The 24,261-nt window shown below is 40.7% G+C and overlaps 3 protein-coding genes across 10 annotated transcripts in view; 1 reads left to right on the top strand and 2 right to left on the bottom strand.

Moving 5' to 3' along the window:
• Window positions 1-17,032, top strand: part of LOC140912630 (serum amyloid A protein) — a 31,766-nt gene extending 14,734 nt beyond the window's left edge. For 3 of the 6 annotated variants that reach the window (XM_073347326.2, XM_073347325.2, XM_073347330.2), the window contains exons 2-3: window positions 15,901-16,039; window positions 16,825-17,032. In XM_073347326.2, the coding sequence (XP_073203427.1) occupies window positions 15,901-16,039; window positions 16,825-16,966 (281 nt within the window). In that variant the 3' untranslated portion in view covers window positions 16,967-17,032. Of the gene's footprint in view, window positions 1-8,346; window positions 8,614-13,691; window positions 13,811-15,900; window positions 16,040-16,824 lie in introns of those variants that run through there. The other 3 variants (XM_073347327.2, XM_073347324.2, XM_073347328.2) reach the window with 2 other exon arrangements.
• The window catches only part of HPS5 (HPS5 biogenesis of lysosomal organelles complex 2 subunit 2), an 81,567-nt gene that overhangs the window by 5,918 nt on the left and 51,388 nt on the right, over window positions 1-24,261 (bottom strand). Inside the window, exon 23 of one of the 2 annotated variants that reach the window (XM_073347316.1) lies at window positions 23,222-23,307. The exons of the other annotated variant lie outside the window; for it this stretch is intronic. Coding sequence (XP_073203417.1) covers window positions 23,274-23,307 — 34 coding nt within the window. The 3' untranslated portion in view covers window positions 23,222-23,273. Of the gene's footprint in view, window positions 1-23,221; window positions 23,308-24,261 lie in introns of those variants that run through there. 2 annotated transcript variants of the gene reach the window in all.
• On the bottom strand, window positions 421-23,272 carry LOC140912633 (serum amyloid A-5 protein). Of its 2 annotated transcripts, none has more exons than XM_073347336.2 (4): window positions 23,194-23,272; window positions 13,485-13,597; window positions 3,433-3,571; window positions 421-638 (listed from the first exon to the last, which is right to left on the bottom strand). In XM_073347336.2, exons 1-4 carry the CDS (start codon window positions 23,244-23,246, stop codon window positions 497-499), a joined length of 447 nt encoding a protein of 148 aa, XP_073203437.2. In that variant the 5' UTR covers window positions 23,247-23,272; the 3' UTR covers window positions 421-496. The 2 variants fall into 2 exon arrangements, with proteins under 2 accessions (XP_073203437.2, XP_078709302.1); XM_078853176.1 differs by lacking the exon at window positions 23,194-23,272 and adding an exon at window positions 20,000-20,054.

Below are 24,261 nucleotides of genomic sequence, written 5' to 3'. Positions count from 1 at the left end.
GCCATGATACCTAAAACTTTGTACATCCCGAACTAATTAGCTAGGTAGGATGCTTTTACGGTTAGAGGACTGGACTCCATTCCTAGCTCTGCTATAGACTCCCCTGTGACATTAGGCAAGTCAATTAACATCTCTCAGATCCCTGTCTGTAAAATGGGGACAACAATAAAAAGGAGAATTATCATAATGTATCACAATAGCCCAGTAGCCTGTCTCTGACAGTGGCCAGTGCCCGCTGCTTCACAGGAATACGCAACAAATCAAGTAAAGAACAATTGTTAAGTAATCTGGAAGAATCTTCCAAATCCTGGGCAGTTAAGGGTTACCTTTGGCCCCAAATCATGAAGATTTGTATGTATATTGCTTTTTATCCTTTCTAATGTAGCTGAGGGTGTTTGTTCATTCACTGAGAGCTTCAGAAATTTAAGATTTTATTTATTGTGGTTTTGCACAGCTGGTAGAAAAATGGAACCATTGTAAAGTATTACAGGCCGCATTAGTATTTCGAGGGAAGGCCCTCTGGTCTGTAGCGGTTTGGGTCTCCTCCACTTCTGCCCCATGCATTTGCCTCCTGGTCTTGACGTGTGTCTTCGGCTCCTCTGCTGCTAATGCCACCCTGCCAACCTTCCCTGGCATCACTGGAAAGAGGAAACAAAGGTTATCCTAGACAGTTTATAGTTAAATATCATTAACTAAATTGAAAAGGAGGACTTGTGGCACCTTAGAGACTAACCAATTTGTTAGAGCATAAGCTTTCGTGAGCTACAGCTCACTTCCTCAGATGCATATCGTGGAAACTGCAGCAGGCTTTATATATACACAGAGAATATGAAACAATACCTATTCCCACCCCACTGTCCTGCTGGTAATAGCTTATCTAAAGTGATTTCCAGCACAAATCCAGGTTTTCTCACCCTCCACCCCCCCACACAAATTCACTCTCCTGCTGGTGATAGCCCATCCAAAGTGACAACTCTTTACACAATGTGCATGACAATCAAGCTGGGCTATTTCCTGCATAAATCCAGGTTCTCACATCCCTCCCACCCCCATACACACACAAACTCACTCTCCTGCTGGTAATAGCTCATCCAAACTGACCACTCTTCAAGTTAAAATCCAAGTTAAACCAGAACATCTGGGGGGGGGGGGGGTAGGAAAAAACAAGAGGAAACAGGCTACCTTGCATAATGACTTAGCCACTCCAAGTCTCTATTTAAGCCTAAATTAATAGTATCCAATTTGCAAATGAATTCCAATTCAGCAGTTTCTCGCTGGAGTCTGGATTTGAAGTTTTTTTGTTTTAAGATAGCGACCTTCATGTCTGTGATCGCGTGACCAGAGAGATTGAAGTGTTCTCCGACTGGTTTATGAATGTTATAATTCTTGACATCTGATTTGTGTCCATTTATTCTTTTACGTAGAGACTGTCCAGTTTGACCAATGTACATGGCAGAGGGGCATTGCTGGCACATGATGGCATATATCACATTGGTGGATGTGCAGGTGAACGAGCCTCTGATAGTGTGGCTGATGTTATTAGGCCCTGTGATGGTGTCCCCTGAATAGATATGTGGGCACAGTTGGCAACGGGCTTTGTTGCAAGGATAAGTTCCTGGATTAGTGGTTCTGAACACTAGTGGTTCTGAACAGAACCACTAACCCAGGAACTTATCCTTGCAACAAAGCCCGTTGACAACTGTGCCCACATATCTATTCAGGGGACACCATCACAGGGCCTAATAACATCAGCCACACTATCAGAGGCTCGTTCACCTGCACATCCACCAATGTGATATATGCCATCATGTGCCAGCAATGCCCCTCTGCCATGTACATTGGTCAAATGTGGGGGGGATGTGAGAACCTGGATTTATGCAGGAAATAGCCCAGCTTGATTGTCATGCACATTGTGTAAAGAGTTGTCACTTTGGATGGGCTATCACCAGCAGGAGAGTGAATTTGTGTGGGGGGGTGGAGGGTGAGAAAACCTGGATTTGTGCTGGAAATCACTTTAGATAAGCTATTACCAGCAGGACAGTGGGGTGGGAATAGGTATTGTTTCATATTCTCTGTGTATATATAAAGCCTGCTGCAGTTTCCACGATATGCATCTGAGGAAGTGAGCTGTAGCTCACGAAAGCTTATGCTCTAATAAATTGGTTAGTCTCTAAGGTGCCACAAGTCCTCCTTTTCTTTTTGCGAATACAGACTAACACGGCTGTTACTCTGAAACCTGTCATTAACTAAATTATTTACTTTACACTTATCCCCCATAGTTTAATCCCTACTTTTCCATAAAATTGAGGACATGCACAAACACCTCACCAACAGAAGTTATTCCAATAAAAGATATTAGCTCACTTACCTTGTCACAGACACAAATCTTAGCCTGTCTCTAAATAGCAGGAGTCATCCCAGAAGTGCATCACTGCAGTAGTTGTGAATTGAAAAGCTTTCCCATTATTTGCCTCCACTAAGATATAAGCTCCTTTGTATCATAGTCATCATGTTCAAAATCAACATTTGAAAACAATCTTCATTAGAGGACTGCAAGTGAACCTATGATCATAGTTTCTTTGGATGAAATACCAAGGACAATATGTACCAATTCTAGATTAAAGTGAGGTCCTGCAATTATTTAAATTTTAAAAGCCCTGTGGTGAAAACATCGGCCTCCCTGCACATAGTAATGAGATCTGATATCAGAATATTTCTAAATAGGTCAGCTCAGAAACCTCCTTTACAACTCAAGAATGGGCACAGTCTTCACACTTAGCCAGTTCAGAGGTTAAATAAAAATGTCCTCGCTTCAAACAGGACAATAACTAGTTATGAATTACAATGTACTTCATAGGTTTCAGAGGAACAGCCGTGTTAGTCTGTATTCGCAAAAAGAAAAGGAGTACTTGTGGCACCTTAGAGACTAACCAATTTATTTGAGCATGAGCTTTCGTGAGCTACAGCTCACTTCATCAGATGTTTACCGTGGAAACTGCAGCAGACTTTATATACACACAGAAATCATGAAACAATACCTCCTCCCACCCCACTGTCCTGCTGGTAATAGCTTATCTAAAGTGATCAACAGGTGGGCCATTTCCAGCACAAATCCAGGTTTTCTCACCACCTGGATTTGTGCTGGAAATGGCCCACCTGTTGATCACTTTAGATAAGCTATTACCAGCAGGACAGTGGGGTGGGAGGAGGTATTGTTTCATGATTTCTGTGTGTATATAAAGTCTGCTGCAGTTTCCACGGTAAACATCTGATGAAGTGAGCTGTAGCTCACGAAAGCTCATGCTCAAATAAATTGGTTAGTCTCTAAGGTGCCACAAGTACTCCTTTTCTTTTTGCGAATGTACTTCATAGTAATTTGATTGCATAGCTCTCTGCCGACTTTTAACTCATAATCCAAGTGGAATCCATTACCTAATAACTTCTGCTGCCCATTTACCGCCAGGCCCTCTTTGACCAGCATCATAATTCCCACGAGCATGGAAATATTTATCTGAATTTTTATAATTCGCCTCCCGCATATTGCTGTATGCACCCCGCATATCCTCAGCGCCTGGAGAAGAGAGAAAGGATTATAGAGACACCGAAAATTTAAAACTAAACTTTGAGGTTATTCCACCCACATTCCTCTGAAGTCGTCAAGCACCATTCTTCTCACTTCCCCACTGTGGCTTCTAAGTACAGTGCTTCTAGAGAAGGCAGTGAGGCTCTTATATACCATTGAGCAAATACTTGATTTTTTGGTTCAGTGGAAGATCTGAGAAATCCAAAAAAGACTGTTTAGTTTCAAACCAAAACTGATTTGTTAGGGTTTTTCTCATCAAAATTGAAATCAGAAAAAAATTGTTCAGGTTGATTTGAATAGACATTTCTGCAGCAAAATGTGAGAATAGTTCACTGTGAAAATTATCAGTTTTGAAGTTTTATTTTTCCAACCTAAACTATTTGCCAAATTTGAACAAAATTTGCAAAAAGTTGCAGTGCCCCCTGAAATGCATTTTTTGGTGAATTTAGTATTTGCCCCTCCAAAAAATTACCCAACTTTCTTTGGTACCCAGGACTCCCTTTAGAGATACAGGGATTTGCAGCTATTTATGCTATTTTATTAACTGTTGCTTCCACCAGGTGACATCCTTGGAGGAGGAGATGAAAGGGAGTTCCTTGAGAAGGATCTCATAAAAACATGGAATCTCCACAATACACTGTTGCAATATCTTTGGGGAATTCTTTAGGGGCAAAGAAACCCTCAAATTTCTGTCATTGGTTTTCTAAGGGTCACCAGGACAATGGAGTAGAGGTGTGATTCCAACTTAAAAACATCAGTCTCCTTTAGGGCTTTGTTTACATACAGTTTGTGCATCAATGTAACTAAATCTGTTTAGAAACCAATTTAGTTAAATCACTGTCACATAAGTCCATTTAATCTAAATCAATTTAAGGAATTCTTAGGAGAGTCTATTCCAGGGGTTTGCAGCAATGTAACTAACTATTTCTAACCTGATTTAGACTAGAGACAATTGGGGACAAACTGATGAGGATCTTTAGGCTATGAGTGTACAATGTGAGAACAAGAAACCTGATTTCATAGACATGAACCTCTATCCACCACTATAGTTTAAAAAAAAAAAACACTTCTTTACAGCAAAAGGGAGACATCATGGAGTATCAACCTAAATGTAGAAATATGAGGATATTTGGCTCTAAAAAGTGCAATGGCAAATAGGAGACAATAACTAGAATCAAAGACTATTCTGAGTTGTTTCTTGAGACTAAATAAATCATAACACTAGAAGACCTGGTGGTCCACTATAATTTGATCCACATCTCCATCCAGACAAAGCCTATTATATCTCACATACCTTCCCGATTGAGTAAAGCATCTCTATTCAGGAAGGGTACTTAAGCACATGCTTAAGCTTTCTTAAACAAGGATGAATTTAAGCATGTACTTAAGTGTTTTTCCTCAGTCAGGACATAAGAATGCAGTTCTGCAAGGTGTTAAATGGCCACAACTCACCAGCATGGGAATTAAGGAAGTTTAGCACCTTGCAGAAGATGCTCATACCTGCAGTGCTGAATCAGGACCCAAGTTATCTGACCCCAGAAACATTTCTGGGAGGGTGAAGGAAAGCGTCTGAAAATATTCAACAAACATTTACAGTATTGTTAGGATATAGATATTCAGGCCTGTCTGCAAAGGCCTGTACTTTAAGAATTTAGGTGTATTCTTATCACTTGGCTAGTTAGAGGTATAAAAGAAAGAATCAAAATCACTGTCTGCCAGTGTAAGGTCCTTCTCTTACTGTGACAATCTGAGGCCCTGTTCTTAGGCTAAGGCCTTTGGCTAAGCAGCAGAGGCAGCCATAAACTGGGAAGTGAACGGTCACATCCTCACATTCCAAACTAGTCACATTGAAAGAAGGTGCCATTGGGCTGTTAGGAATACAATCCTGTCCTGATAATGCCAATCACCTCCAGAGAAAGGGAAGTGCCTAGAAGATGAAAAAGGAAACTTAGTTTGATAGCATCCTGTCTGGCAAGAACTCACTTATCCATAGCTGGGATGTGAAATCCTCACTTCTGTATTGTTTTGTCATCATAGTTCCCACTTTGCTATTGTTTGTCTGTATAATTTCTGTCTGGTTCTGTGATTGTTTCTGACTGCTGTATAATTAATTTTGCTGGGTGTAAACTAATTAAGGTGGTGGGATATAATTGGTTACATAATCATGTTACAATATGTTAGGATTCGTTAGTTAAATTTCAGGAAAATGATTGGTTTAGGTATAGCTAAGCTGAACTCAAGTTTTACGATATAGTCAGCAGTCAATCAGGAAGTGAGTGGGTGGGTGTGTGGGTGAGGGAGATAGGAACAGGGAATGGGGGTAAGAAAATTGGAATCATGTTTTGCTAAAGGGGGAAATGGGAACAGGGAATGGGAGTGGGGAAATTGGAATCATGTTTGGCTAAGGGCAGGAATGGGAACAGGGACACAGGTGTAAGGCTCTGTAGCGTCAGAGCTGGGAAGGAGGACACTAAGGAAGGAAACTGGAATCATGCTTGCTGGAAGTTCACCCCAATAAACATCGAATTGTTTGCACTTTTGGACTTTGGGTATTGTTGCTCTCTGTTCATGCGAGAAGGACCAGGGAAGTAAGTGGGTGAAGGAATAAGCCCCCTAACAAGTATGTTATATTTTCTTTACTGGGAATTGGCATACACCTCTCACAAAAACCAAGAACTAATAAATAAAAGGTACCCATCTTTTAATTCAAAATATTACCATTGGATTGGAATAATCAGCTCTATCAGGAATTCAGGTTACTTTGTAAAGTGTTTTCATCTGTGATAAACAACAATCTTAACTATCAACCTTTTATTTAAATGAAGTAAATATGGTTTACATTCTCAGATCAGTGCATGGGCGATAATATGTAAAACCCCTATTGATTCTAGCTGGAAAGATGCAGGTAAATATCTGCTAGTTCAGGTCAGACTTTGCCCTCGAAAGTTTGTAAACTAAACAGCAGATCTTGTAAATGGTCAGTAAAAAGAAAAGGAGTACTTGTGGCACCTTAGAGACTAACCAATTTATTTGAGCATAAGCTTTCGTGAGCTACAGCTCACTTCATCGGATGCATACTGTGGAAAGTGTAGAAGATCTTTTTATACACACAAAGCATGAAAAAATACCTCCCCTCACCCCACTCTCCTGCTGGTAATAGCTTATCTAAAGTGATCATCACTCTCCTTACAATGTGTATGATAATCAAGGTGGGCCATTTCCAGCACAAATCCAGGGTTTAACAAGAACGTCGGGGGGGGGGGTACAGTCTGACCAATGTACATGGCAGAGGGGCATTGCTGGCACATGATGGCATATATCACATTGGTAGATGTGCAGGTGAATGAGCCTCTGATAGTGTGGCTGATGTGATTAGGCCCTATGATGGTGTCTCCTGAATAGATATGTGGACACAGTTGGCAATGGGCTTTGTTGCAAGGATAGGTTCCTGGGTTAGTGGTTCTGTTGTGTGGTATGTGGTTGCTGGTGAGTAATTGCTTCAGGCTGGGGGGCTGTCTGTAGGCAAGGACTGGCCTGTCTCCCAAGATTTGTGAGAGTGTTGGGTCATCCTTCAGGATAGGTTGTAGATCCTTAATAATGTGTTGGAGGGGTTTTAGTTGGGGGCTGAAGGTGACGGCTAGTGGCGTTCTGTTATTTTCTTTGTTAGGCCTGTCCCGTAGTAGGTGACTTCTGGGAACTCTTCTGGCTCTATCAATTTGTTTCTTCACTTCTGCAGGTGGGTATTGTAGTTGTAAGAATGCTTGATAGAGATCTTGTAGGTGTTTGTCTCTGTCTGAGGGATTGGAGCAAATGCGGTTGTATCGCAGAGCTTGGCTGTAGACGATGGATCGTGTGGTGTGGTCAGGGTGAAAGCTGGAGGCATGTAGGTAGGAATAGCGGTCAGTAGGTTTCCGGTATAGGGTGGTGTTTATGTGACCATCGTTTATTAGCACTGTAGTGTCCAGGAAGTGGATCTCTTGTGTGGACTGGACCAGGCTGAGGTTGATGGTGGGATGGAAATTGTTGAAATCATGGTGGAATTCCTCAAGGGCTTCTTTTCCATGGGTCCAGATGATGAAGATGTCATCAATATAGCGCAAGTAGAGTAGGGGCGTTAGGGGACGAGAGCTGAGGAAGCGTTGTTCTAAGTCAGCCATAAAAATGTTGGCATACTGTGGGGCCATGCGGGTACCCATAGCAGTGCTGCTGATTTGAAGGTATACATTGTCCCCAAATTAAAATAGTTATGGGTAAGGACAAAGTCACAAAGTTCAGCCACCAGGTTAGCCGTGACGTTATCAGGGATAGTGTTCTTGACGGCTTGTAGTCCATCTTTGTGTGGAATGTTGGTGTAGAGGGCTTCTACATCCATAGTGGCCAGGATGGTGTCATCAGGAAGATCACCAATGGATTGTAGTTTCCTCAGGAAGTCAGTGGTGTCTCAAAGATAGCTGGGAGTGCTGGTAGCATAGGGCCTGAGGAGGGAGTCTACATAGCCAGACAATCCTGCTGTCAGGGTGCCAATGCCTGAGATGATAGGGCGCCCAGGATTTCCAGATTTATGGATCTTGGGTAGTAGATAGAATATCCCAGGTCGGGGTTCCAGGGGTGTGTCTGTGCGGATTTGATCTTGTGCTTTTTCAGGGAGTTTCTTGAGCAAATGCTGTAGTTTCTTTTGGTAACTCTCAGTGGGATCAGAGGGTAATGGCTTGTAGAAAGTGGTGTTGGAACAAGCAGCCTCTTGTTCATATTCCGACCTATTCATGATGACAACAGCACCTCCTTTGTCAGCCTTTTTGATTATGATGTCAGAGTTGTTTCTGAGCCTGTGGATGGCATTGTGTTCCGCACAGCTGAGGTTATGGGGCAAGTGATGCTGCTTTTCCACAATTTCAGCCCGTGCACATCGGCGGAAGCACTCTATGTAGAAGTCCAGTCTGCTGTCTCGACCTTCAGGAGAAGTCCACCTAGAATCCTTCTTTTTGTAGTGTTGGTAGGGAGGTCTCTGTGGATTAGTATGTTGTTCAGAGGTATGTTGGAAATATTACTAACAGGAGAGTGGGTTTGTGACGGGGAGGGGGGGAAACCTGGATTTGTGCTGGAAATGGCCCAACTTGATTATCATACACATTGTAAGGAGAGTGATCACTTTAGATAAGCTATTACCAGCAGGAGAGTGGGGTGGGGGAATGTATTTTTTCATGTTTTGTGTGTATAAAAAGATCTTCTACACTTTCCACAGTATGCATCCGATGAAGTGAGCTGTAGCTCACGAAAGCTCATGCTCAAATAAATTGGTTAGTCTCTAAGGTGCCACAAGTACTCCTTTTCTTTTTGCGAATACAGACTAACATGGCTGTTACCCTGAAACCTGTCATTATAAATGGTCAGTGTGGTTCTTATGGGAATGTAATCTGTATAAAGTCATCATGATTGGGAAGGTGTTGTGAAACAGTGCTAAATCAGTCCCGCTCACTAGCCCAACAGAATGCTATGACTTGTAAACACAACAGACCGTAGCTGTATTGTCCATGCTCAATGCCCTGTTGACCAATCTGGCTTTGAGCTTCCTGGAAGCTTTTGGAAGTGTCTACATTCAACAGTAACAGCCTTGACAGCAAAATGACATGTTAGGCTGAATCGTGTAATTTTATTTTAATCTTACTCATTTTATTCCCATGAGCATCTACACTTTTCTAGACAAACTCCAACTAGTTCTTTAAAAAAGGGAAAGATAACTCCTAGGTCGTGTTATCCTGGAGAGCATTTACTACTTGAAGTAACAAAGCTGTAGAGATTGAGAAGCTCAGTAGTCCCTGAACTACAACTGCATTTTTCCCTAGATGAACTGAACTATGGTAAATCTCCACCTTTGATACCTGGAATTGGAAACAATTCTGGCTTCAAGGGGCAGGAGAGAGTCATTTTGTTTCCTAAATTATGTGACTCCATCTTTTTGAAAACCTTGCTGTAATGCATTAGTTTTTCAGACCCTCTATGATCTGCCTACCAGAGACACTGCACATCATCATTTAAAGTAGTGGTGGGTTGTATAACTGGAGCTCTCCTAACAGTGGTATTTAAGGTTATCAAAATGTTTCCTTTAGCCCTCTTTTCATTCACTCAACATTCTGAAAACACTCAAGCTTCTGGACTGAAATTTTACAGGCCTGGTCTACACCCAAAAAGAAACATTTTTTAAAAAATTTGAAATGAAAATCGATTCTGTACATTTTGTCCTTTTGTAACAAAAAAGCTTGAAGGGCAATATGACTGGAGTGAACGTTTGGTAAGAAAAAAGGAAGTTCCTTGTAACAATATTTTGGATTTGGCAGGCATGAGGGTTTAAGACTCTCACCTTATCTTTAAACACTGTTTGGTCTGATGTTTTGGCCCTTTTTAACAGATTTCTTAAGGAAGAGTATGCTGCTGTGGCTAACTTTGCCATGCAGTATGCCAGGCAACTGCCTTAGGACCTGCACAGTTAGAAGTGCAAGCAGTATGAAGCTGAGTGCTGGGAATTTACAATATCATGCAGACAGCCCTTTAACATGCCTCAATCTTAAAAGCTTCATCTATTCAGAGTATAAAGTTGTCCACTCAGTAATGTGCATAATTCAGTGAAATTCAGGGCTGTTCTTACAGAATATGATTTTTTTCTTTTAAAAGCTTAAATTCCATAACTCTCTAAAGTTCTTAAATCTACACAGGCAAAAATAAGATTCCACAGCTGTTTGCATTACAGTGTATATAATCACGATGAAGTGAGCTGTAGCTCACGAAAGCTTATGCTCAAATAAATTGGTTAGTCTCTAAGGTGCCACAAGTACTCCTTTTCTTTTCACACAGTTAAAAACACTCTCAAAGAACGCAATTATTACTACAATCTCATAAGAGAAACGGAGAGTGATGTAGGGCCCTGGCCTTATTAACTGTACATCTTGTGTATAAACTATTTTCACAAACTGCATATGTGACTTTCCGATTGTACACAGTGATATAAGTGTCACACAGGTGTCTAAGGCCATCAGAAAAAGTGGCATAATATATAGTGTTATCTAATTGTAAATATATAGTGTTATCTAAATTGTAAACCCTATACACAATTCCCGGCCTCAGTTTCCTCAAAACACCAAGCCATTCTATGGGCCTGGATCAGGGTCACTTGGGGTCATCCAACATCCTTCTGTTGCAATGCATCACTTTTATGCACAAAAGCAGAGCCTTCTCCCCCAAGCTTAGCTAACCTGACCTTGGCCAGTTCATCCCCTTCCTTCCTCTTGCCCAAATGTCCTGTGCGTCTTCCCCTAGTGATTTCTTTTAGAACCTTTTGTTTTTGTCATCTGTCTCTGTCAACCTTCAGTAACTTTCCACTCCTAACCCCCATTCTCCTTAACACCAACTTGGCCAAACTGGGTTCCCAACTCAGGCACCATACTTAGCATAAAGATGCTATCATCAGAACATAGTTTTAAAGTTAAGTGTCCCCCCATTGTCCTCAGCCTAGTGAGAACCTATTGTAGGTCCTGTCCAACAAGATGGATACACGTAGAAAGAGGTTTCCTGAAAGAAAAGCAATACAGCCTATGCAAAAGCATCTGACTCCATGGCACCTCATCTCATCTGACACACAGACTTCCACATGGCATAGGTAACAGCCACATGCAGAGGGCTGTATTCCAACTTCATGCAGCCTGCAGCTGGTGCATGTGATGTTAGTGTCAAGTGTGTTCCCTGCACAAACACCATTTTAAAAACTCCAGTAAGAGCAATAAATACTCTACATGGAAACATGCTGAAGTCAGGAAATGCTAACATTAAAATTGAACGTGCAGCCTTAACACTGCTTATGTGCATGTACGCATCACTATACCACCCTCAAATACTTGGTCAAACTTTTGATAATGCTATATATTATGTCATTTTTTCTGATGGCCTTAGACACCTGTATGACACTTATATCACTGTGTACAATCCATAAGTCACACATGCAGTTTGTGAAAATAGTTTATACACAAGATGTACAGTTAATAAGGCCAGGGCCCTACATCACTCTCCGTTCCTCTTACAAGACTGTAGAAATAATTGCATTCTTTGAGAGTGTTTTTAACTATGTGATTATATACACTGTAATGCAAACAGCTGTGGAATCTTATTTTTGCCTGTGTAGATTTAAGAACTTGAGAGAATTATGGCATTTAAGCTTTTAAAAGAAAAAAAAATCATATTCTGTAAGAACAGCCCTGAATTATGCACATTACTGAATGGACAACTTTATACCTGGAACAGATGAAGCTTTTAATACTGAGGAATGTAAAAGGGCTGTCTGCATGATATTGTAAATTCCCAGCACTCTGCTTCATACTGCTTGCACTTTTAACTGTGCAGGTCCCAAGGCATTGCCTGGCATACTGTATGGCAAAGTAGCCACAGCAGCATACTCTTCCTTAGGAAATCTGTTAAAAAGGGCCAAAAAAATCAGACCCATCAGTGTTTAAAGATAAGGTGAGATTCTTAAACCCTCAAGCAACCTTAAACCCTCAGCTGTCAAGGCTGTTACTGTTGAACATAGACACTTCCAAAAGCTTCCAGAAAGCTCAAAGCCAGATTGGTCAACAGGGCATTGAGCATGGACAATACAGCTACAGTCTGTTGTGTTTACAAGTCATAGCATTCTGTTGGGCTAGTGAGTGGGACTGATTTAGCACTGTTTCACAACACCTTCCCAATCATGACGACTTTATTCAGATTACATTCCCATAAGAACAGCTGCACTGACCATTTACAAGATCTGCTGTTGAGTTTACAAACTTTAGAGGACAAAGTCTGACCTGAACTAGCAGATATTTACCTGCATTTTTCCAGCTAGAATCAATAGGAGTTTTACATATTATCGCTCATGCACTCATCTGAGAATGTAAACCGTATTTACATCATTTAAGTAAAATTTTGATAGTTAAAATTGTTATTTAATCACAAATGAAAACACTTTACAAAGTAACCTGAATTACTGATAGAGCTGATGATTCCAATCCACTGGTAATACTTTGAATTAAAAGATATTTTTGTAACTCTTCATATAACTGCATCTAGCTTATGGCTTAGATCTTGCCAAGAAAGCTACACAATAAGTTAACCACTATTCAGACAAATTAACCTCTCCCTTTTGAGGTCATAATGGTGGTAATAAAAGCTCATTGAAGTTATTCAAAGTTCAATATTTTGACAAGTTTCCATCTAAATTTAAAAGGGAAAAATGAAAATATCTACAAAGATGACATCCCATTTCTGACCAGCTCTGGTAATTTAAGTTTTATTATTTATTTCTATTACCATAGCCTCTTGGAGCCAAAGTCATGGACCAGGACCCATTGGCTACGCACTCATTTCAGTCATTAAAAAAAATTAGAAGCAAGTCAGAAAAAGTGACTGCCTGCAACTTCCAGTAAATGATGGACATTTCATCATATTAGGCACTGGTTAAGTAATTGATCGTTGGATCAATAGAGAGACAATACAGACCGTGACCAATTGAAATCAGGAAGGCTCAAGAAGAAATAAGGGAATTTACTGCAGTAAATTCCCAACAGAAGCAATGTTTGTTTGCATTCAACAAGCAAAGAATTGCCCAATTTGAATTTAGTCAGGTTTCTGTTAATTATTTCCCATTTGCTCTTTGAGATAAGGCTTCCTATAAATATAGTACCATTTTTCTTGTGAGAATCCATCAGAAAGGACTCCATTTTTCCGGGGCTTTGCAATACAGCAGTGGTAAGTTTCATTCCATATGGAAACTTCATATTTGTACCACTTTACCTTGTTGTGTATTCAATTTTTGTCATAGAACTAGTGATTTTTATTATGTAAAAACTTAAGCGGAAATAAAAACTTCTATATTTACAACTTATGTCCCAGCCTGGTGCTGTGATGGCAGAGGGCATTTCATTTTTCTGAGTTGAAATCATCACTTTTGGAACTCTTCTGAATTGTGTGTGACCCTGAAGATCCATGTACCTGTTCCAAAGCAGATATAAGAGAAATTTACATTATGTCTGGAGTCTTTAAAAGATTGACCAGTTTTCTGACATATATTCTCCTTCTATTACAGCCTAAAGAAGTGAACTATGAAGTTCTACAACTGCATGTTGTTGTTGTCCCTGGTACTATGTGTCAGTGCCCAGAACTGGTTCACTGATGCTGGATCATTCATAAGGGATGCTTATCTAGGTATGCTTTTTACTAACTGTTTGTTCTTCATCAAAACTGTCCTCAGCACGGTGTACATATTAAAAAAATTAATAAAGGAATAAAAACCCCGCAAAGCCAAGCTGAAGACAGGAGTTCTAGGCCAATTTCTGATAAATAAGAAATTTACTCAGTTCTTCACAAAAAGATACATTAGAATTTTTTCATGATCCCTTAAAGTGATGCAGTTTTAGGTCCCTCATTGGGAGTCCAAGCACAAGGCTGCTGAACCAAAGCCAATCAGATGGCAGGTATGGGCCATAGATAGTACAAATTATGGATCATAACTAAACAGATATTTTCACCAGACAAGATTCACTTAACATTTAGCAAGATGTTTAACTGCAACCTGTGCACCCAGCTGACCATGTTCTGACTTTAACTTCTGCACTTTCCTGATGTGGATCTCAGTGGGTCTAGTAAAATCTGGAGGCATATTAATACATTGAGAACTAATGGGTACCTTTTATATGTTTGTTCTAGGTTTTGTGAGAGGTGTATTCCAATTCTCAGTAAAGGAAATCTAATATACTGTAAATGTTGGCTGAATATTTTCAGAAGCTTTCCTTCCCCTTCCCGGAAACGTTTCTGGGGTCAGATTCAGCACTGGGGTCAGATTCAGCACTACAGGAATGAGCATCTTCTGCAAGGTGCTGAACTTCCCTTATTCCCAGGCTGGTTAGCTCAGGGCATGCAACACCTTGCAGAACTGCATTCTTAAGCACAAGCTTAAATTCATCCTTGTTTAAGAAAGCTTAAGCATGTGCTTAAGTACCCTTCCTGAATAGAGATGCTTTACTCAATCAGAGAGGTATGTGAGATATAATAGGTTTTGTCTGGATGGAGATGTGGATCAAATTAAAGTGGACCACCAGGTCTTCTACCGTTGTGATTTATTTAGTCTCAAGAAACAACTCAGCATAGTCTTTGATTCTAGTTATTGTCTCCTATATGCCCAAATATCCTCATGCTTCTATTTTAGGTTGATACTCCGTGATCTCGCCTTTTTGCTGTAAGAAGTGTTGGGTTTTTTTTAAAACTTTAGTGGTAGATAGAGGTTCACATCTATGAAATCAGATTTTTTTGTTCTCACGTTGTATACTCACAGCTTAAATATTCTCACCAATTTGTCCCCAACTGTCTCTAGTGTAAATCGTTTGAGAAGTTGTTAGTTAAATTGCTGATAAATGCTGGAATAGACACTCCTAAGAATGCCTTAGATGGATTTAGATTAAATGGACTTGTGTGGCAGTGATTTAACTGAACTGGCTTCTAAACAGATTTAGTTACATCGATGCACAAACCGTATGCAGACAAAGCGCTAAAGGAGATTTGGGAGACTGATGTTTCTAAATCATAGCTCTACTCCATTGTCCTGGTGAGCACTGAGAGAAATTTGAGGGTTTCTTTGTCCCTAAAGAATTCCCCAAAGATATTACAACAGAGTTTTGTGGAGATTCCATGTTTTTATGAGATCCTTCTCAAGGGAACTCCCTTTCATTTCCTCTTCCAAAGATGTCACCTGGTGGAAGCTTCAGTTAATAAAAAAGCATATATAGCTGCAAATCCATGTATCTCTAATGGGAGTCCTGGGTACCAAAGGAAGTTGGGCAGGTTTTTTTTTTTTTTGGCAAATATTAAATTCACCAAAAAATGCATTTCAGAGGGACACTGCAACTTTTGGCAAATTTTGGTCAAAAATAATTTCAAAACTGATAATTTTCACAGTGAGCTGTTCTGACATTTTTCTGCAGAAATGTCTATTCAAATCAACCTGAACAATTTTTTTTTTCATTTTGATGAGAAAAACCCTAACAAATCAGTTTTGGTTTGTAACTCAACAGTCTTTCTTTTTTGGATTTCTCAGATCTTCCACCAAACCAAAAAAATCAGAATTTACTCAGCGATATATAGGAGCCTTTCTGCCTTCTCTAGAAGCACTATACTTGGAAGCCACAGTGCTGAAGTGTCAGAAATGGGGCTTGACGATTTCAGAGGACTGTGGGTGGAATAACCTCAAAGTGTTGTTTTTAAATTTGCAGAGTCTCTATAATCCTCTCTCTCTTCTCCAGGCGCTGAGGATATGTGGCGTGCATACAGCGACATGAGGGAGGCAAATTATAAAAATTCAGATAAATATTTCCATGCTCGTGGGAATTATGATGCTGCCCAAAGAGGGCCTGGCGGTAAATGGGCAGCAGAAGTTATTAGGTAATGTATTCCACTTGGATTACGAGTTAAATGTCAGTAAAGAGCTATGCCATCAAATAACTATGAAGTACATTGTAATTCATAACTCCTTATTGTCCTGTTTGAAGCAAAAACATTTTTATTTAACCTCCGAACTAGCTAAGTGTGAAGACCGTGCCCATTCTTGAGTTGTAAAGGTGATTTCTGAGCTGACCTATTTAGATATATTCTGATATCAGATATCATTACTATGTGCCAGGAGGCTGATGAGTTCACCACAGGGCTTTTAAAACTTAAATAATTGCAGGACCTCACTTTAATCTAGAACTGGAACATATTGCCCTTGGTATTTCATCCAAGAAAACTATGATCAATGGTTCACTTGCGGACCTTGAACGAGGATTGTTTTAAAATATTGCTGTCCAATGTGATGACTATGATACAAAGGAGGCTTATGAGGAGTAGGCAGAACTTAGTGGAGGCAAGTAATGGGAAAGCTTTTTAATTCACAACTGCTGGACTGATGCACTTCTGGGACGACCGATGCTATTCACAGACAGGCTAAGATGTGTGTGTGTGTGTGTGAGAGAGAGAGAGAGAGAGAGAGAGAGAGAGAGAGAGAGAGAGACAAGGTAGGCGAGCTAATATATTTTATTAGAATAACTTCTGTTGGTGAGGTATTTGTGCGTGTCCTCAGTTTTATGGAAAAGTAGGGATTAAACTGGGGAAAAACTGAAAAGTAAATAATTTAGTTATTGAGATTTAATAATAAACTGTCTAAAATAATCTTTGTTTCCTCTTTCCAGTGATGCAAGGGAAGGTTGGCAGAGTGACGTTAGCGGCAGAGGAGACGAAGACACACGTCAAGACCAGGAGGCAAATGCATGGGGCAGAAGTGGAGGAGACCCAAACCGCTACAGACCAGAGGGCCTTCCCTCGAAATACTAATGCAGCCTGTAATACTTTACAATGGTTCAATTTTTCTACCAGCTGTGCAAAACCACAATAAATAAAACCTTAAATTTCTGAAGCTCTCAGTGAATGAACAAACATCCTCAGCTACATTAGAAAGGATAAAAAGCAATATACATACAAACCTTCATGATTTGGGGCCAAAGATAACCCTTAACTGCCCGGGATTTGGAAGATTCTTCCAGATTATTTAACGATTGTTCTTTACTTGATTTGTTGCGTATTCCTGTGAAGCAGCGGGCACTGGCCACTGTCACAGACAGGCTACTGGACTATTGTGATCCATTATGAAAATTCTCCTTTTTAGTGTTGTCCCCATTTTACAGACAGGGATCTGAGAGATGTTAATTGACTTGCCTAACATCACAGGGGAGTCTATAGCAGAGCTAGGAATGGAGTCCAGTCCTCTAACTATAAGACCATCCTACCTGGCTAATTAGTTGGGGGCATAAAAACCACCCTGCAAAGGTTTAGGTATCATGGCAAAAACAGAAATTTTTTAGGGCAGGTCAGGAGGAAAGTTAACATTTTAAATGAAAAGATGAAAACACATTTTCTATGGGGCTGGGAGTCTGGGTCCACTTTAATAAGCAGTGATGGTGCTTAAGTTTTAAAAGTATATATTTATTGTTGTCAGGTGGGTAGAACCTCTGTTCCATCTGAGGTCAGGCTAGAAAGGCTGGATCAGAGTCATCACTGGATGAAATTTCCCATTGTTTCTGAAGACCAGGAGTGAGTGGAAACAGCATCAGAGAGGGGTGGCAAAACTAAGTTCAAAACTAGTTAATGTACATTGATAAAAACCTGAAGAGATTATAGGGGTTAAAAGACTCAATGCTCACAACTTGAAGTAGAAAAGAAAGAAAAGGAAAGTAGTAGCACAAAACCAAATCAAAATGAAACCAGTGTTTTCCGGCTGTGTGCTTCCTAGTCTTTGGATAGTTATCAGGCAGCTGACAGCAGTCTCATGAGAGGTTTCTGGTCGTGCATTTAACCCTAACATCTTCACTTAAAAACAGAGGAATCTTGGCTTTCAGAGTGGTAGCTGTGTTAGTCTGTCAGCAAAACCAACGAGGAGTACTTGTGGCACCTTCGAGACTAACACATTTATTTGGGCATAAGCTTTCGTGGGCTAAAACCCACTTCATCAGATGCATGGAGTGGAAAATACAGGAGGCAGGTATATACACAGTACATGCAAAGATGAGAGTTGCCTTACCAAATGCGGGGGGGGGTCAGTGCTAATGAGACAATTCAGTGGAAGTGGGCTATTCTCAACAGTAGAATACCAAGCGAGGAAAAATCACTTTTGTAGTGGTAATGAGGCCAAAGTAATCAGGGTGGCCCATTTCAAACAGTTGACAGGAAGGTGTAAGTAACAGTAGGGTGAAATTAATACGGGGAAATTAGTTTTTGTAGTGACCCATCCCATCTTCATGTCAGCCTAACAGTCCTGAGGAAGAGCTCTTGCAAATCGGAAGCTTGTCTCTCCCCAACAGAAGTTGGTCCAAAAATAGACATTATTACCTCACCCACCTTGTGTGTCTAATATTCAGGGAGCAACACAGCTGCAACAACACTAATTACCCCTAGTCCCACTCTTGATCAAAAGATCAAAGAATTTAGCAGCATGCAGTGGGGGGTTCTTAGCATGACTTTGCTCAAATAATTTTTTAGGCCTTTCCTCAATTTTTAGGGTAAAAGTGCGTAGTCAATAGGCCTCAAAATCTTACAATTTCTTGGAGGCAGGGGGCACTGTCGGGGCACTGTCAGGCGACTGAGGCGCTGTCTGTCTGTGCGAGGCAGGGCTGCAGGGGACGCTGTGAGGTGGCTGAGGTGCTGTCTGTCTCTCTCTCTCTGGCCAGCCCCTGGGCAGGGTTGTTGGTGCTGGCCCCAGCAGTCGCGTGGCAGAGAGCGCTGAGCCCCCAGGGAGGGGAGGAGGGAGCAGGCCGCGACTTGCTCCGGGTGCCCCCCTGCATCGTGCCCCTGCCTTGTCGGGCATTGGGCAGAGTCCACCTGCCCCGGCCCAGCACTCCCAGACTTGTGGCTGCCTGGGCAGGCCCGAGGAGCCGGGCAGGGGAGGGGATAAAGCCCCTGCAGGCGCTGGGAGAAGGGGACATCAACTCCCTCCGCTTCCAGCACCGCCTGCGAGCCCCAGCCCCACCTAAGCTTGGGGCAGCAAAAAACCTAGAGCTGGCCCTGGGAGCCAGTGCCCCGTGGGGTGTGTGCACTGTGGGGTCTGGGTACATGGTGGGGCAGGGGAGCCTGTTCCAATAATCCGCCGCCTCCGATACGATTGGCAGCTCTTTTTTCTCCATCCAAGGGGTCTTCTGCGAGATGTCTCTGAGCTGCCAGTCTTCTACCAGCACCTCCTCCAGACCTGGAAGCTGTTCTTGGCAACCAGGTCTGTTGTGGCCACTGAGGGGGCTAGTTGTAAGGGCTTATGGACATTTAGCACCAAAAACAGCTTTCCTCATAGCCATTGTTGAGGTTCTGGATTAAACTAAGAGCCAAAGAGTTCCTTTGTGTGACTTTTTAGGATATTGTAGATTTTCACTGCAATTCTGCAATCTGATGCAGAAACTTGTTCACTATGTCCTAGAAACGTCACTAGATGATGCTAGTGAATTAGCTGATTCTCCAAGGTCCTGGGCAACAAAAATTCAGAGAGAAAGCTGGAGCCAAAACAAAATCTGATTGAAATGTCAAGAGATTTGAACCACTCAAGACAAGACTATGATTTTTTAAAAAAAAATACTGCTGATTTGTTGGAAGACCAGAATTAAACTGCAAAGAGCATCACTGATTTATAAACTCAACTATATTTATGCTGTACAATATACTATATGAAGTTATACACTGTGCCAAGTGATCTTCCTATATCAGTGCTTAAAAAACTCAACACATCATTCAACTCTGGATAAATGCTTCTCTATGCTTAATCGGCAATCAATATTTAATATAGATCATGTATTAGACGGGTGCACTCACGAGTTAAGATTCACTAACCATGTTCTCCATCCAACAGGTTCATATCATCCAAATGAACAATATTAGTGTAGGCTTCTATTCTTCTATCCAGTTCCAAGCACAGAGAGAGATATCCAGGCCAGAAGCTTAATCAGCAGAGACTGAGGGTATTGTTCTTCTTCTTTTCCCCACGCTGGCCAGCGATGAGGCTAACTGACTGAACGGCAGGTTTGAGCTGTGAACCTCTGAGGCGAGAAAAACTGCCAATAAGCACAGGACCCACCAAGGCAGAGGAGGAACTTTGTCACTATATATATGTATATGTATATATATACTGTGTATATATAAAAACACAGTCTCTTGTCTGGTGAAAAAAATTTCCCTGGAACCTGCCCCCCCAACACACATTTACATTAATTCTTATGGGGAAATTGGATTTGCTTAACATGGTTTCACTTAAAGTAGCATTTTTCAGGAACATAACTACAACATTATGCAAGGAGTTACTGTACATTGATGTGTCCACAGGCGTTATCATCCTTATTCCTTCAATCAGATCAATGAGAAATTCTACAAACTCCTACTCAGCATATCTCCAAATTCTTGAATTATCAACAGTGTACCAAAAAAAATTATATTTTAATTATTTTTCTTCTCTCAGCACACTTGACCCTTTCCCTAAGCCATGAGAATTTAGCCAATGACCTTATATCAGGCATATAAAAAGAAACACAAGGGAAGGGATTACCATTCAGACTCGATCAGCGTGTACAAGAGAGGAATGTATTAGAAATTTTCTCCTCCTACTCCTATTTCACCTCATTAAGCCACAAGAAGTGAGGGAGACATCTCCCAAGTTGTTTATTTTGAAGACTGAGAGAAGCAGATAATGTCTCTTTTCTTTAATTGAGAATTTGCTAATACTTCAGTGTTTGTAATCTTTGGGTACCAATCTGTCCCACAAAATAAACAAGTCATGTTATATCCCTACCTTGGGACTTTGTCAATCAAACCGATAAACCTAGTCTATTGATCAGATTTAATTACATTTAATAGCAATAATAGTTATCATGGCTATAGAGAAATGTGTCATTTTAAAGGCAGCATCACATTATCTCTATACTTAAAAATGCTGAAGATTAAACAACCATTATAAATTTGAAAGCCATCAGAATTAGCATCAATAATGGCTGATGTATTGAGCTCTAATTACCAAAGGCTTTAGTTCAAATCATATGTAAAATACAAGGAATTGCAGCCATTTATCTCAGGTGATCCTCAACCAGTGACCACCAGATTGTACACCAAGCAACTCCCATACCCCGGGCTCCCTTACTTCAAAGATCAACCTGGGAACTAGCTTCTTCTTTGATTCCCATCGGCCAGCGACGACAGGGCCGAAAGAAGTCTTTCCATCACTTTCTGTCTTGTGCCAGTTCCATGGTTTTGTTCATCTTTAAATCTTTTTGTTCTATATCATTCTTCATTGTGCCTATCCAACACGCAACCTCAGTCTTCCTCATTTCTAGTTCCTTGAACTCTGGTATATACCACCAAAATGATACCCTTTCCGGATACATTCCTGACATGTGTCCAAACTGTAATTATCTTTCTTCACTCTTCCATAAAAGCACTATTTCTTGCTTTACCTGTTTTCTTATTTCATTGTTCATTTTCCACAGTCTTGAAACTTCCAAAACTCCCCTCAGTCAGTTCATTTCTGCAGTTAGTATCTTACATTCCTCGGCTTTCCTCACACTCCAACATTCCAACCTGTACCACGGTACAGGCATGATAACTGTCTCCTATACACTGATTTTAGCCTTCCACATCTTGCAGAGTTTTCTCAATGCAGTCTTCTTTTATATCATCTTTGCAATTCCCATGTTTTTCCAACTGTTCTAGTTCTTTGTCTCTAAATTTGATCTCGACCTCTTCCCTCTTCTCTTCCAGTTGTCACAGTTTTTGCCTTCCTCGTGTTGATCTTCAGTCCAAATTTTATGCATTCCTAATCTACCCTTGGCAGTTATTGTCTGTAAATCTTCCTTGGGACAATGCTATGAAATCAATATCCTCTGTGAATCTAAAGGTGATTCACTATCCTCCCACATGAAATAAAAGGAGTCATATTATCTCTCAGTGCTAAACAATACTGATTCCAGTATCAAGTTGAACAAATCTAGCTAAAGGGTGCATCCTTGTCTCACTCCTATGGTTATCCTGAACCTTTCCATCAGCTTCTTGTCTACTCTCACCGCACTCATTGACTTGCTATAGATGTTTTCTACCAGCTTGATCAATTTCTTGGGGATGCCATATGTTCTCAAGACTTGTCATAATCTTTTCTGCCAAATGCTATCAAAAGACTGTTTGAAGGCTCTCAAGTTGTTAGAACGCAACCAAATTTGTTCTAGCTCCTTCTCTGATATCTGTCTCATCACAAACAGCTGACTTTTTATACTTCATCCCGGTCTAAATCTGGCCTGTCCCTCTGCAAGCGATGCTTCTATGTACCTCTTCATTCTCCTCTGAAATATCCTGGTGAGTGCTTTTCCTCCCACAGACTCAGTGAGCTGATTCCTCCATAGTTCTTAAACTCATTCAATCTCCTATTTTATAGATCACTCCTATTATCGCCTTCCCCCATTTGCTCTGCCCTTGCTCGTAAAGTTGGTTACATAGTTTGTGCATTGCCTTTCATGTGTGTTGCTCACCTGCGCCTAACTGCTCTGCTCGTCACTTCCCAGGACCTTTCCTTTTTCAGACTTTCTAGTGAAATCTTTACTTCTAAGAACTCCTGCTTCTGTTCTACCTCATTTGTACAGGAAAACTTGTCCTGTGTTTTGAATTCCATACAGCTCTGCAAAATACGCTTTCCCTCATTTGTGATTTGCTTTTCATCCTCAACTATTTGCCCTGCTTCTCTTTCACAGTTGACATCTTCAACTCATGTGTTCCATTCAGTTTTCTTATCTTGCAGTACAACTTGTGTCACACTTCTTTTTGTGTATTTCTCTGCTTCTTTACGCTGTTCATTTATCCAGTTGTTTTGGAATCCCTTGCTTTCTGTCTCACCTCTCTGGTCAACCTATTATTCTCCCCTCTTAGACTTGCGTCTTTCCTTTTTATTCTCCTTTATCTTACCACTCTTGTCACCCAACCACAGCATTTCATCCGTTATTCAGCTTTACAGTTGTATTCAACACTTCATTACAGGATGCTCACCAACATACCTCATCCATTGACATGTCCCACACTTTATAAATGTCATTCTCCATTTCTTCATCTAGCTCTGTCTGCACTTTCTCACAGTTCAAGTTGGAGTCACTCTTTTCAGGGCTAATGACCTATCAAGTGAAGTAAAAGAAAATGGGGCAATAGTAAGGGAGTCACAGTCAAGAACTACAACTATTGCTTTAGTTATTCAAAGCCAGACATCACTAACAATCTACTCTTTTCAGACCTTTCCAAACTGTACTGCTAATTTTTAAGCATTTTCTAAATGAATCTTCTTAGGCAGAAAAGACTTTCCTTGAAAGAGATGCAGGTCTTTAACCTCATGTTGGCTCAATTTACCCATCTAAAAAAGCAGGGACAAAAATACTTACCTACCTGACAAATTGCTGGGAAGTTTAATCAACATTTGTTAGAGGGTGTGAGGTCCTCTCTTGAAAAGTTCAAGTATTACTTCCTTTGCAGAGATATTACATACAGATGAATTAAGATATATTTCTCAAAACAAATCTTCAGACTACTTAGTAAAACATTATATGAGTGACAAAGTGAAACTCTCGTGGATCAGAATTAATTGTGTGCACTGGGCTAGCCATATTAAAGTTATGAAATCATACAATGATATTAGAGATCGCTAGTGAACTTCAAATAACTAAAGCTTAGATGAGAACAAGTCACAGTCATACAGTTTAAGGTGGGAAGGGACAGCCAGATCATCTAGTCTGACCTCCTGCATATCATAGGCCACCATCACCACCCAGCACCTGAACACTAAACCCAACAACAAAAATTTGACAAAAATTTTACAGCCCATAAGTGACTAGACTATTATGTGTCACAAACAGAGAACAGGAAAGACCGAGGTGTACCAGTGTCCGAGGCTCCTGAAATAAGATGGAAATAATCAATTATGTGAGATTATATTTAGATAAACCTGGCAAGTGACCCAAATTCACATGCTGCTAAGGAAGACAAAAATCCCCCAAGGCCACTGACAATATAACCTGTAGGGAAATTCCGCCTGATCCCACATATAGCAATCGATTAGACCCTGAACATGTGAGCAA

The sequence above is a fragment of the Lepidochelys kempii genome, chromosome 6, assembly GCF_965140285.1.
Source record: "Lepidochelys kempii isolate rLepKem1 chromosome 6, rLepKem1.hap1, whole genome shotgun sequence".
NCBI lineage: Eukaryota > Metazoa > Chordata > Testudines > Cheloniidae > Lepidochelys > Lepidochelys kempii.
This window is presented reverse-complemented; position numbering and strand designations above follow the sequence as displayed.

Bases quoted from the DNA above. Each gene is read 5' to 3' on its own strand.
- LOC140912633 (XM_073347336.2), bottom strand. From the start codon at position 23,246: ATGAAGAAATGGAGAATGACATTTATAAAGTGTGGGACATGTCAATGG. The intron at 13,598-23,193 runs GTATGTTGGTGA...GCTTTGGAACAG, and splicing joins GGGACATGTCAATGGATGAG to GTACATGGATCTTCAGGGTC. The intron at 639-3,432 runs GTAATGGATTCC...TCCTCTTTCCAG, and splicing joins TGGGCAGCAGAAGTTATTAG to TGATGCCAGGGAAGGTTGGC.